Below are 13,121 nucleotides of genomic sequence, written 5' to 3' on the forward strand. Positions count from 1 at the left end.
GCGGCTCACTGAAGGTAACAGGTTGTTAGGCACCTTAGGTTGAGACGTGGCTGCTAGCAAATTACACGCTGCGTCAAGCTTGTGTTAAACAGCCGAAAGAGAGAGGAAGTGATGATATTTTAACTAACCGTTTAAATTAAGGTAAGTGCTTAACAGAAAATCACTTAATTAAATATATACATTTTATTATTCCACCAGAACATGTTTTGTTCAGAATGAAAATGTGTAATGCTATAAAGTCAGTGAACGTAACAAAACAAATCAAAGCGCTTTTATTTTTGTGATCAGCATAACTCACATCCGGTACAGTTTACAACAACTTGTCACAGCAATGTGAGAAAGTCAAATGCCCGACATTTGTTTTTGATTTTTTTTTCTAATTTATCATGCCTAATCTGAATCTAAAGTTTTATCTGACGTTAAAATTAAATCACTGTCTAAAAAATGTAAAGTATTTTGCATCTTAGCAAAAATATATTATAATTCCACGTATTGACCACTAGAGAGCAGTAAAAGCGTAAAACTGTCCTTTAAAAATAATTTTACTCTTTTTAATGATACAATTTCTTTATTATTATTTTTATTATTATTTATCAAAAAAGACTATGATGACGTCCAAAAAATACATAATAAGAAAAAAACCAAACCAAAACAAAACAAAACAAAACAAAAAACAGCATAAGAAACACATTGTTGGAAGTACAAATTTAAAAATCCCGATAACACAAATGGTAACATTGATGCATTTCAGGCTAATCAAACATAATTTAATGTTGATTAAAGCTGACAAAAAGGCAAAGTGGTGGCCAATAGCAGCAGGGGGAAATGTACCCATCACATGTTTAGAATTAAATTGCTTGTTTGTGTGCTTTGGAGTTTCTGTGCTGTTTAATTTTTTTGCGAAGCGATAAAAGCTGGGTAGCTCTTGAATTGCTACAAAATGGAGCCGTGTTTCCCTCAGCCCACTGGCTGCAATGTTGACAACTTGAGATGCCATTAGACCTAAATTCTGAACATCATGGCATGGAGTGCATCCCAGTTTTCCATGTCTGGCATATAACCATTCATTTTAGCTTTTAAACTGGTTCTATTGATCCTGTGTCCAGACAGAGGGATAATCAGTAGACCTAGCATCATGACCTGATTTTTCTGAAGATTCTGCAGCTTCCACTTCTCTTCCTAACATGGCGCCTCCTCACCCTGACTCTCATACTGACAGGAGGAACCACAGAGCTCTGTTAGGTTAAAAGCACATCTCCTGAAGTTGGGATATTTTTCCTCCAACAGATTCCAGAGGAATCACCTCAAACCAGATGTTGGACTGGATTTTGTTTCAATGTCATTTGTGAATGTTAGAGCCTCATTTTCAACAGTGGAGCTACAAAGGTTGAAAAAGGTTATCATTTTGGAGAAAGTCTCATCAACATCAATATTTCCACTAAATAAGAGACAAAGACATTTGTTTGATAGAAGAAAAGCCTCTCAGACTCTGAGCTCAAAACAAAATGCCAGACAGCACCAAACAACGAGTCAGAGGAGGACGTGCGGGTCTCACGAACAGTTCAGAAACAATAATGAAATGGGGAAAAAAGCTATTTATTAACTGATTAAGTCGTGTTTTAGATTGTTCTTGAAAAACTAATCAGTCATGGCTGATTAGTGGGTTCACAACGGCTGCACAGTGAACCCTAATGTTTTAGGGGTAAGCAGTACCCGACCGTATCCGCTTACTTTCACCCCTGCAAATGCTTCAAACAAGGGTTCACTAGACATTATTGCCTTTTTACTTTTTACTTTTACAATTAAGCCAAAAATTATCCATACCCTTGAGTTTTTTCTTTTTTTTTTTTAAACCAAAATATCTCTTCGGTAAGGACAGCTACGTTTTTTAATGTATGAATGAAAATATTTAGAAATGTATTGTAAAAAATAATTGTCTGGACATTGATAAGTAACACTGGCTTGGAAAATACACTGCTCAAAAAAATAAAGGGAACACTCAAATAACACATCCTAGATCTGAATGAATGAAATATTCTCATTGAATACTTTGTTCTGTACAAAGTTGAATGTGCTGACAACAAAATCAAACAAAAATCATCAATGGAAATCAAATTTATTAACTGATGGAGGCCTGGATTTGGAGCCACACACAAAATTAAAGTGAAATGTTCCCTTTATTTTTTTGAGCAGTATATTTGATATTAGGCCATTGTGCTCTGTATGAAAAAATTCAAAGTTCTAACAGTGGAGGCGAAAAAGTATAAACTCTTTTATATTTATCCATTAACAATTTATAAACATAATTAAATTACATCTTAAATCTTTTGCACGGTATTGAATTGTACTGCTTCTCTGTGTCCACTAGGGGGCAGGAGCACCTCTGGGCAGTGGAGGAAGAACAAATACAGGGAAAAAAAAAAAAAACGTGACGAAGAGTTTTTCCTGTGAATCTTGGAGTAAAATGTTAAAGGAAGCCCGAGCAGATCGGGGTTGGTCACGGAGGTTAAAACAGGTCGCAGGAATGTAAAGTCCGGGTTCGTCCGTGGGGAAATGGACGAAACAAGGTCAGAAGCTTCATTTATGCATTTATTTACCATTTTGTCATGACGTCTGCTGCGTACTGAGTAAATATCAGACAGAAACTGTTCGGATATTTGTGGATGTCGTCTTGTTTTCCTATGATCAAGTTATAACCGCTCACAGCTGCTCAGCTAACAGCAGCTCAGTGGAATATAAACAGTGAGAAACAGTCAGCTGGGAAATTCAGACTGTACTGTAGGGAAATGGGAGTCATGTGGATGGAAATTAAGCTAAAAACTACGTTAAAACACGTATAGATGTCTTCTTCTTAGTCATTGCTGAATGTGGAAATCATTCCTTGAATGTTGAAATCATGAGGAAGTCCAGGGTGTGTTAAACGTGTGGTTTTAGGAACTGGGAGTGTTGCAAGAAAATAGAGAAAGATGTGACTCGTGTAATACAGTCTCTTTATATGTAAGAAAACATAGAGTAAATTGTCCTCTAATCAAAGTGTTATTATTAAAGATAATAACAATAACGACCCTAGCTATGATTTTCTTACAACTTTCCATGGACGGAAATCCCGGGGGGATTTAAGGGGGTCCGGACCCCTCCAATCTTGGAAAAGTCTAGAATAAAGCTTGAACTTTGGGTATGAAAAATGTTTAGGAACCCAAGGATTTTCTAAACCACTCAAGTATCTCTGACTGAATTAGACATTCATGCATAAAAATGCCAAAGTTGTCAAATTTATGTTTTCGCATCCACCTGAATAATGTACAGTTGCGCCACTGCGGGCAGCTGGTAACAGAAATCTGCAAAGCAGGTGAATACTTTTACACTGTGTTTTCTACAGCAATCTAGAATGACTGTGTAGATGCAATATTTAGTAAGCTGTAATATATAAAAGTGCAACGTGTTCACATGTTGGATGAATGGACTCGTCATAACTGGGCTTGTATTGTTCAACCTTAATATCAAATTATGATTTGAAGGGCAGCCGTGGCTCTGTGGGTAGAGTAGTCGTCTTGTGATCGGAAGTTTGCAGGTTTGGTTCCAGCTTCCTCCTGCCACATGTCGGTGTGCCCCAAATTAACCACTCAAAGGGCTTTGAGTGGTCAAAATGATTAGAAAAAGCACAATTTAAGTTCTGTCCATTTACCATGATGCTTTTCTGACATAGTGAAAATTAATTTGGGTTCTGCTCAAGTGAAGAAGAGTTTACAAGTTTTTTTTTGTTTTTTGTTTTTTTTTGCCTTTTTAAGGTTTTACTTAAGAGAAAATCTGACATTTTCAGAATGTGTTGACTTTTTCAGTCCGTTGTTGGCCAACCAGCAGCACCAGAGCCCAGATCTTCTGTCTCCGAACCTGAGGCCGAGACACCAGAGTCTGATTCCGACGCCATGTGGACCGGTGAGCAGATCTGCCTTTTACACCAACACAATCTCCCTTCCCCCCCTTTCACGGCCCGTTTCAGACTCTCCGTCCCCTCCGTCCCCTCCGTCCTGCAGATAAAGTCGTGGTCGGAGCTGTCCACCCTGGTGAAGACCTACTTCTGCTTCACTATCGTGTCCCTGCTGGCGCTGCTCGGCCTTACCGTGTCCAGCATCTACAAGCAGCACAAAAACACGGATGTTTCAGACGAGGACAACTTCACGGTGTCCCTCATCCAGCTGGTCGGGATATGTGAGTGCTTCACGTTTGCCTGACGCCAAGGAGCGGGGCGGTCGCTGCGATCGCCTCCGCTCGGAGCTGAAAACAGAAGTCCTGCTGCTGTAATCGTGTGGTGCAAACCGTGGAGGAGGTGACCACAGAGGGTCGCTGGTGTCTTCCTGTGCTCACTCTGATGAAAGAAAAAAAAAATTCCTCCGCCCGTTCGGATCAGAATGAAGTTTCGCTTCTCTACTGCCCTCGTTTTCCACAAACACTTTCGGTTTCTACGTTTTGGTTTCCACAAAGCAAGAGCCTACTTTGCCGCATCCTAAATAATTCCTCATGAATCTGGCTGCAGTGACGCAAAGAGGTTATTTTATACACAAATGAAGAGACTGGAGCAAAGAAACTCATTTCGAAAGCTCAAAAAGTTCAACTCGATTAGCCAACTTAAACTCACAACTGAACTCCAAGTCTGCTTGGAACGACAGTTTCCTCTTTCTCCGCTGTCCTCATCAGGAACCCCGAGCTGCCAGTAAACTTTCACAGTGAAACCAGAACAAGCACCATAAAAATAAATTATTCTATGCACTCAGAATGGTGGAGACGTGCGCCGCTTGTATTTTCATACGCAAAGTCGAAAGTCCAGGATGAACAGCAGTCTAAAGGAGGAACTCGAGGGGAGTGGCGCTCTAGTAATTAAGTTTCTGCTCTTTGTTTTATGCTGCACCATAATCAACACTAATGACATTAATGGAAACGAGCTGCTGGATCATTTCGACTGGTTCAGTTTAGTTTCTGACATCCAGATCAACTTTTGCCAAATATAGGCATAAACTAGTTCTCTGTGTCTTGTAAAAGTATTCACACCTCAAACATTTTTCATGTTTTAATTCATTATTACCAAAAACTTCCACGTGTTTGACTTTGACTGTATACGAAATAGTTTTGATGCCTCGTATTTTGCACTTAGGACTGAAACGATTGATCAGATGAATCTTGATGAATCGGTTATTCAACTGTAGTATATACAGACTCAAAACAAGGCAATTTAATGTAAAAAAGAAACATATTCAGAGCAGTAATTAAGTGAAAATTGTACAAAACATATGTGCATTTTGCATTTAAGATATAAATACTTTTGTCTGTTGATATGTTTTGCCCAAAACTCCTAAAGTTGCTATTTTTATCAAATGAACTATAGGAATGCTGTGTTGTTGCCTTTTAGGCAATAAAATCTTTATTTGTTTTATTTAAGAATCTATTTAAATTATTTGTATCTTTAATTTATTTCTAATACTGCAAAGAAAATAATAATCAATAGGCTAATCGGTTACTAAAAACAAAACCATTATTTGCAACTGAGCATCTTTAGAAGAAACCTAGTTGGTATTTACAGTCATGTTCAATGAATTATAATCAATGTTATGAAGAGTCTCCAGATTAAAAGTACTTTGAAAATAAATAAATATTAAGTAGTGCACTTTTCATTAAGCCCACATTTTTATTCATCTGATGTAATATTCTAATTTAAAATGTCATGTTTTCATTAGCTGTAAGTGGAAAATCATCATGATTAACAGGAAAAAAATGCTTTCCGACATCCATCTGTGTATAATCTACATAACATTTCACCGAGTGAAAAAGTTTTAGTTCATTATTACCAAATGAGATCTCGATGTGTGAAGCTGGAGCTTTGGGGGTTGAAGACAGATTTCGGATTTTCATTTGCAAAAGATTCTCAAAACCACGTTTCATCAGAAGTCAAACAGAACGAACTACCAGAAAGACCTTCAGCGCAACTTTACGAGACAGCAGCAGGACGGCGAACCGAGCAGGGACGTTCATTTATTTTTTTTATCGACTTCTCAAACATAAAAGATGAGAGCTCCTCCTCCTCTGCTTCCCCTCAGTGTTCTGCATCTACTACATCAGCCGTGGCGTGCTGCAGGAGAACCGACAGGAGCTGGTGGCGTTCGTGCTCAGCGTGCTGGTGGTCATGATCCGATCGGTGGTCAACTTCTCCGTGGTGGGCTCTAAGGGCAAACAGGAGGTGCTGGTGAGTCGCTGAACACACCGTTAAGGCTGGGAGTATCACATTTGTCAACATGAATAAATCATCTTCAGCTTAGAGGGTAAATAAGGAAAGAAAAGATGATATCAGAACGTTAACAGGCAAACCACATCGCTATGATAAATGTTGTCCTTTTTGTTTCCATCAGCTGATTACCCAGAATCCCACGCTCCCAGCTGTCTTCTAACACATTCATGAAGCATCACTACAGTCCTGTTAAAACGCGCTGCAGACCTCGTTGGCCTGGTTGTGGCCAGTGGTTGTGATTCAACTGAGCCAAAACGGTGAAAAATAATCCTGGACAACAACGTCTGCCCATCAGTTGGTGGCGTTTAGCTTAGATGTTCAACAGCAAACGATCGTCTAAATAGCTGAAATAAACCAAAATGTTTGTACTTCGGCTGGACTAGACAACATTTGGGGCAAAATCCAATTAAAATGTTGTGGCTTAACCTTAAACAGGTTATTTAAAAACAAAAAACAGTGGACGATTTTAAAACTCACCAGTTTTAAATAGCAAACATCTAAAAACATTTTTGGTTTTACTTCTCCCCCTGATTTGTTAAACTTTATAGTTTAACAGTGTAATGTTACAGAGGGAGTGTTTTTCTGGGATCTTTTTTTCTTTCTTTGTCTTTGACAGTTTTTCGCCTGAATTTTCCTGTCCATTTCTAAAGCACACACACATTACAGTAACAGTGTACGGGGGGAAATAAAGGACAAAAATGAGACGCACCAGGTCTCAGAAACAAGCCTGGATCTGTCTCTGGATTTATCTGATGATCCAGTCATCTCTTTGTGGATCGGCTGCTAGTAAGAAAGAGTCCAAACATCTGCGCTGAATTCACTTCTTTAATAAGTTTAGACCCCACAGCCTCTTTTTCTGCCTTGATAATTCACAAGTTAGTGTTTTGTGTTTTTACAAAAATCATTGGTGTGAGCATTATCAGTTATTTGACTGACACTAAAATCAAAGACCTTTAGAAAATCTGGAGAAGTATTAACTTCTTTAACATTTTATAAGAACTCCTAAACACAAGAAAAAAAAAGTACTTGTGTATAATAAAAGTAAGGAGATTCATGTTGGGTTGAGTATATTTCCATGTTATAAAAATACTTCTTGACTATTCTCATACCACGAGGAACTGTGGATTATGGTAAATATGAAGATATTTACATATTTAAACTGTGGCTAAAGATTTTTCCGCTTTCTGGATATCAAAAGACTGAGTTCAAGTTTGTTACCGTGACAACGTCAGCAGCGCAACCAAGACTCGACACATGGACGACGTTGGCGAGGCAGACGGCAGAGTTTGATTCGGATACAAACAATAATAATATCTTAGAAATAACATGAAGCTGAATTTAAATTCAGTTAGTGGATACTTCCACTTTCTGTAGACGTTGGAAAAACTTCCACCTTTGAACGAAAACCCTGCCAAACTTAGCCCAGTGTGTAGAAACCGTTTAGATAATGTTAAAAGGTGTTTTTGGTGAATAAATGCCACGTGAATGTGCTACACGCTCACGGTTGGGTGACGGTGTGTTTCGCAGTACGCCAGTTTTAAATAACGAGCATCTACCGTGAAATTCACTGTTACCCAAAAAGAGAATGCAGTTTTTACAAAAACACTTTGTGCTCTCACTTTGAACCTTTTTGTGTCTTCACCTTTTTCCTTCTCCTGATTGCAGCCATCACGGCTTGTGAGCTACTAAGAGCGGCGCTCTGCTGAGCTGCTGTGTGGAAATGTCTGAGGAACACATGGAACAGGTTGAGACCACGAGACAAGCTTAGAACGGCTTGCAGTGAATGAAGTGACTAAACTTCATTTAGTAAATGTTGCCATCGCAACTCGTCTCAAGTTAACCCAGCCATGAAAACATCTGCAGGTTTTCTGTTTTAGTCAGAATCACGACCGGGTTCGACAGAAGAAACTTCGTGCCGTCTGTCTGAAGACTGGAGGCTCTTTGTTAGGACCATCGTAAACGTGCAGCTCGTTTCTCAGCCGCTGAGTTTTCACTGTGTTCCCCCCCTTACCGCCTGTTGTGGGTTTTACTCTTTTTATTCACGCTTGTTAACAGATATTTACAGAGTAAATGCAAAAGGCAGTTTTCAAATGACGATTGAATTTCCTGTCAGCCTTGAGCAGGAACCTTCACCAACCTTTATTAGAAGAATTGTTTTATTGTCCTTGTCAAACGACGTTTTGACTAAAGTCAAAAGGGTTGGAGACAGCTTTTTATTTGTCTTTCTCACTGTTTGCGTTTTAATGATGTTTTTTCTCTCTTTTTTAAAACTCTTTCTCACATGCTGTTCTTATTTTAATTATGAAAAGCACTTTGAAATGTCTTGCTGCTGAAATGTGCTATACAAATAAAATTTGATTGATTGATTGATTTTAGTTAAACCACTTTAGGGACGTGGGGGGTTCAATCATAAATGCCCTGTTTAAAGGTCATGCTATAACTTCCAATATGGTTTAAGTCTAGACTTTGACTAGACCATAGCAAAACCTTCACAATTTTTGGTCTAAAGAAGAGGACTTGCTGGTATGAAAATGCCTTGATGGTCAGAAACATGGGAGTCTGACAAAAAAAAATAAAAAAAACAGAAGAACTCTGTAAGAGGGAGCAGATACTTTTTTCACACTGTATTCGAGCTAAAATGGCACAGTTTTATTTTTAGAATTTAAATTTCATTAAAGCGTCACCAACATCCTGTCCTCAGTTCATCATTAAACGGGCTGCTAGTCTCCTTTCTTCCACTTGGCGTCGCTGTTGCTCCGCGTGGATCTAAAGTGAAATTTGAGCGTTTTAAAAACTTCAGGTTGATCTTTTTGTCTCGTTCCTGCATCACATAAAGCCCATTTATCTGGTGGTAGTCATGGCGATCTGACACATACCTCTTTTTTTTATTTATTATTTTCAATCTGTTTGTGACAAGCAGTCGCCGCCCTTCATGCGGAGACTGCTCGTCACAAACAGAGAGCTCCAGGAAACGCTGCATGCTTGGCATTTCTGGCTGCAGGGCTCTGCCTGTTCGCTTGCAGATTGACAGACGTGCATCTTTAAAGGAATAGTTAGGATTTTTTTCTTTTAAATGTGGATCATGTAGAGCTGCCATTAGCAGTCAGTGTTAATTACAGTAGGCAGTCACCTGGGTGACCTCTGCGTCTCCAAACTCGGGTGGCTCCGACTGCTGCAGGGAGGACGCCGACTTCTCAGAGCCTCTCCGCAGAAGTTAAAAAATGCACATTTATTTCTTTCTGTTTTGAGGTTTTAAATCAAAAGAGAAACATAAAACATTTCTAAAACACGACTGATCAATGTTCCTCTTTTGGACGTTGATCGATGCACTCGGTTTCCAACGTAATGGTGAGAAAAATAAAACAGTTCATGTTAGTACTGATACTTGTTTCATTCTCTTGTGGAAATTCGATTTTTGTTGTTCAAAAAGAAACGATAAAAAAAGTTGCTTCAATTGACGATGAGTTGATTTCTAAATTAGTTGACGATTATTCAGGTGAGACTAACATCTTAACTTTTTGACCTATGTGCAGAACACCATGATTGGTGATGATTGGTGTAAGACACCCTGAAGCCACCAAACCCACCATGAAAGCTGGGATTTAGGAAACCGGGATGCCTGAGTCGGATCGTTGAGTACCCAGCGCACCGGAGCGACGGAGTTCAAAGCTCCCGTTTGTGTTTCAGGCTCGCTTTGTGTGCATCATGTGCCTGGGCTTCATACACGTGGTCTGCACCACGTTCCTCATCCAAAGGCCCAACATGATGGCGTTCCGTGTGGGCGGGGCCCTGGAGAGCATGCAGGAGCAGTACTTCCTCCTCAACCTCTGTTTCTCCATGGTGACCTTTGACCTGCAGGCTCAGGTAAGAGTGCCGGATTAAACCGCCTCCTCGGCTTGTTTTTTCCTCAGCGTTGCTCGTTTGTCACTAAAAGACCTCGGCGGGTTAAACCCGAGAGCTCCTGAGAGCCTCTGGACGTCCAGTTTAGGTTCGTGGACGTGCCACGTGTGACACGCTGCGTTTCTACGAAGCCGGACAGGCCAGGAACCCAAACATGGTCACAGCAGTAATGTATTACGAATGTCGTCCTTCTGGTTCCGTGACGTGCCTGTTAAGAAAACAAGGATACGGCACATGTAGCGGCGGCCATGTTGGGCCTCTGGCACGTCACGTTCCGACCTCTCGCACCGTTGGACTCTTTCTGAATACGCCGTGTCATGTCTGACGTGTCTGTGCGATGTTTCCAGCTGTGTCTGTGCATCCTGATCGCCACGTCGGACTCCGCCATGTCTGCTGCCAACACCATCATCCTGGGAGTCGGAGTGTTCTGGGCCTTCGTCACCGCCATCGTCGGAGCTGTTGCGGTGAGAGGGGATGATGATGAGGATGATGATGATGATGGTGATGAAAATGTGGAACGCTGATCAGCTGCAGGATGATAAATGTTGAAAAAGACTTCTAGGACTTTTCAATATCTTGCCTTGAATTTGTTCTACAAAAGCAAATCTGGAAAGTGTGGCAAGGTTGATAAGTGACCAGCACTCCAAAACATGCTTAAAATTTAATATGGGAGAAAACGGGATGCGGTTTGGATTTGAATTAGTTTTGCCCCGTATTAAATTTTAGGAATATTTTTGGCAGTGTTTGTTAGCCCTAAATGTTTGCAGCTCTTTAGAACCCGTCTATTCTTCCCCCTTTTTTTAACATTAGAGTTGTGTGCACTGACTTCCTTTCCTACCACATAAAACCTCCATGTACCATATTGGACTGATGGAAACATGTTGTTAAATTGATGAATAATTCAGTAAATCTGCTGAAAAGGGTCAGTTCTCAGCTTTTTCAGTCATTTCTCATATTCTGTATTTTCCTACCAGTACTGATGTAGTGTGGACCCGATCTGACTGAGCACCTGCAGGATGCATCTAGATGAGGCTAAAACTCCAGCGGCATTGCTCTCTACGCCGGAGTCAGACACGCGGCCGCAGATTTCTGCACAGCCGACAGATCTAGAATAACAACTGAACTGTTTTTCAGGTTTTGAAGGAAGCCAAGGTCCTGGTTTGGGTCTTCATGGTACAGAACCTTCCTCAAGTGGCCTTCTTCATTTACCTGTTGTACTCGGTACGTAGATATGAACTCCTCTAGAGAATGGCTGTGCTTGCTCCCAAGAAAAGCCTGTTTGTGATGGTAAATCTACCCCGAAGGTCCTCCTTAAACACTTTTATTATGAAGGGTTTTGAGGATTTTAATGGCAGTAAACGGACAAAAAAAAAAGTCCCAAAGTCGGTTTATGGAACAACAGATCCCACCCTTTGATTTTCTGAAACACTTCTGGCAGCACGTCTGGCTAATTTCCTCCAAACTCTCTTTTGTTCCTTTACATGCTGCAAGTAAAAAAAAAAAAAAAAAAAAACTGGCTTTATCTGCAAAACTCTTTGCACAGGAAGGAACCACATCCTAGTTCTCGGACGTGTATCCTCACATCTGAGAAATGTTTTCTCTTTGAAAATTTCAGCAATCAAAACTGGAAACTGTCAGAGCCGCAAGAGGCAAACACAGAGATGTAACGTAGTAACGCAGAAACTCGTGGCTCGTTTCTCTCCCAGGTGATAGAGAAGTGGTTCCAGGACCAGACGTACACCCTGGAGGCGGCCACAGTCACCGGAGCGTTGATTTCGCTGCTGATCAAAGGCGTCTTACTGTGGGGCCTCATCAGGCTGGTGCAGAGCTTCGGACAGGGCCTCAGAGAGAGAAGTGAGCTTTAACCTATTTAAACCCAGCTCTGAAGAATCTCCCGTCTAGCCTCTTATTTCATGCTGTCATGTATTTTCGCTCGTAGTGTTTACGTCCAGCTAGAGGTTCCACATCGGCTGGCCGCTGCATGGAGGACCTTCGCTGCAGCTTCTGCAACCGGGACGATGAATGTGGAGCTCCCACCTTTTATCCAGCATTAACTCTACCAAAGCATTGACCAAGCATTTCATTTACACACTTATTAACTCTAATGAGCTGTTTTATCTAAATTTAGCTTCACCACATTGTCTATTTACAGGATGAAAAAATCAGCTTTGTACTTGCATTCATACCTTGCGTTCGAATCGGTCGTTGTGCTGTTTTCTAATCTAAATTGTTTTTAGCCTGATTAAAAGTACGGATAATCGGCACATAAATAGCCAAAGGCTTCTTTTCGGTTGGAAATTCTTTTGCCTAATTTTATTTGTGACTTAAAAGTGCTATATTTATGTTTGTTTTCCTTCACCTAAGTCTCAACAGAACTCTGCTGTTGGACTTTATTTGCGTTACAAGTATTCCACCGATCTGCTCTGTTCCTTAAGGAACCGCAAAGAGATTTCTATTTGTACCTTCACTGTAAGATGCACTGTAATATATAAACTGGATGTTGGTATATTTTTTGTAAAATGAGTAACCACTGGTGACGGACTGACTTGCATTTGTTTTATGTACTACTTTTGCTCACTCACAGATTTCTTAACGTCATTCTGCACCTTGATGCGCTCAATGTTTTTATACACTGGATTCTTAATAAAACTCCAAACCAAACCAGGGCTCCTCATTTATCTGTCTGTAAATGTTGCTGTAATTTGAGACGTTTCTGAAGGGTTTCTACGAGAATTTGAGCTCAAACTCCGAAAAGCCGACAACGGCGTCTAAGATTCAGTCCAAACAGTAAATATTTTTAATCCTTCCTCTTTTAATTTCTTAGCGATTTTGATAAACAACTTGGCGTATTCGAAACGCGTGAATGCAAAGGTTCAAGCCGGAGTCATAAAAATGTAATGTGTTAAATTGTAATGCTCAAAAACCACTACGCATTTAATAAATC

General features: G+C 40.3%; 1 protein-coding gene across 1 annotated transcript; it reads left to right on the plus strand.

Annotated features, from left to right (window-relative positions):
* Positions 1-12,838, plus strand: LOC106934176 (uncharacterized). Its single transcript, XM_015013923.2, has 10 exons — positions 1-141; positions 2,369-2,567; positions 3,840-3,936; positions 4,035-4,209; positions 6,090-6,235; positions 9,965-10,141; positions 10,525-10,641; positions 11,312-11,398; positions 11,884-12,031; positions 12,117-12,838. The coding sequence occupies exons 2-10, from the start codon at positions 2,554-2,556 to the stop codon at positions 12,131-12,133; spliced, it is 978 nt and encodes a 325-aa protein (XP_014869409.1). The 5' UTR covers positions 1-141; positions 2,369-2,553; the 3' UTR covers positions 12,134-12,838.
* Positions 12,839-13,121: the final 283 nt, after the last annotated feature.

The sequence above is a fragment of the Poecilia mexicana genome, unplaced genomic scaffold (assembly GCF_051168715.1).
Source record: "Poecilia mexicana isolate PSO_F unplaced genomic scaffold, ASM5116871v1 scaffold_7, whole genome shotgun sequence".
Classification (NCBI taxonomy): Eukaryota; Metazoa; Chordata; class Actinopteri; order Cyprinodontiformes; family Poeciliidae; genus Poecilia; species Poecilia mexicana.

Bases quoted from the DNA above. Each gene is read 5' to 3' on its own strand.
- LOC106934176 (XM_015013923.2), top strand. The intron at 4,210-6,089 runs GTGAGTGCTTCA...GCTTCCCCTCAG, and splicing joins CATCCAGCTGGTCGGGATAT to TGTTCTGCATCTACTACATC. The intron at 11,399-11,883 runs GTACGTAGATAT...TTTCTCTCCCAG, and splicing joins TCATTTACCTGTTGTACTCG to GTGATAGAGAAGTGGTTCCA.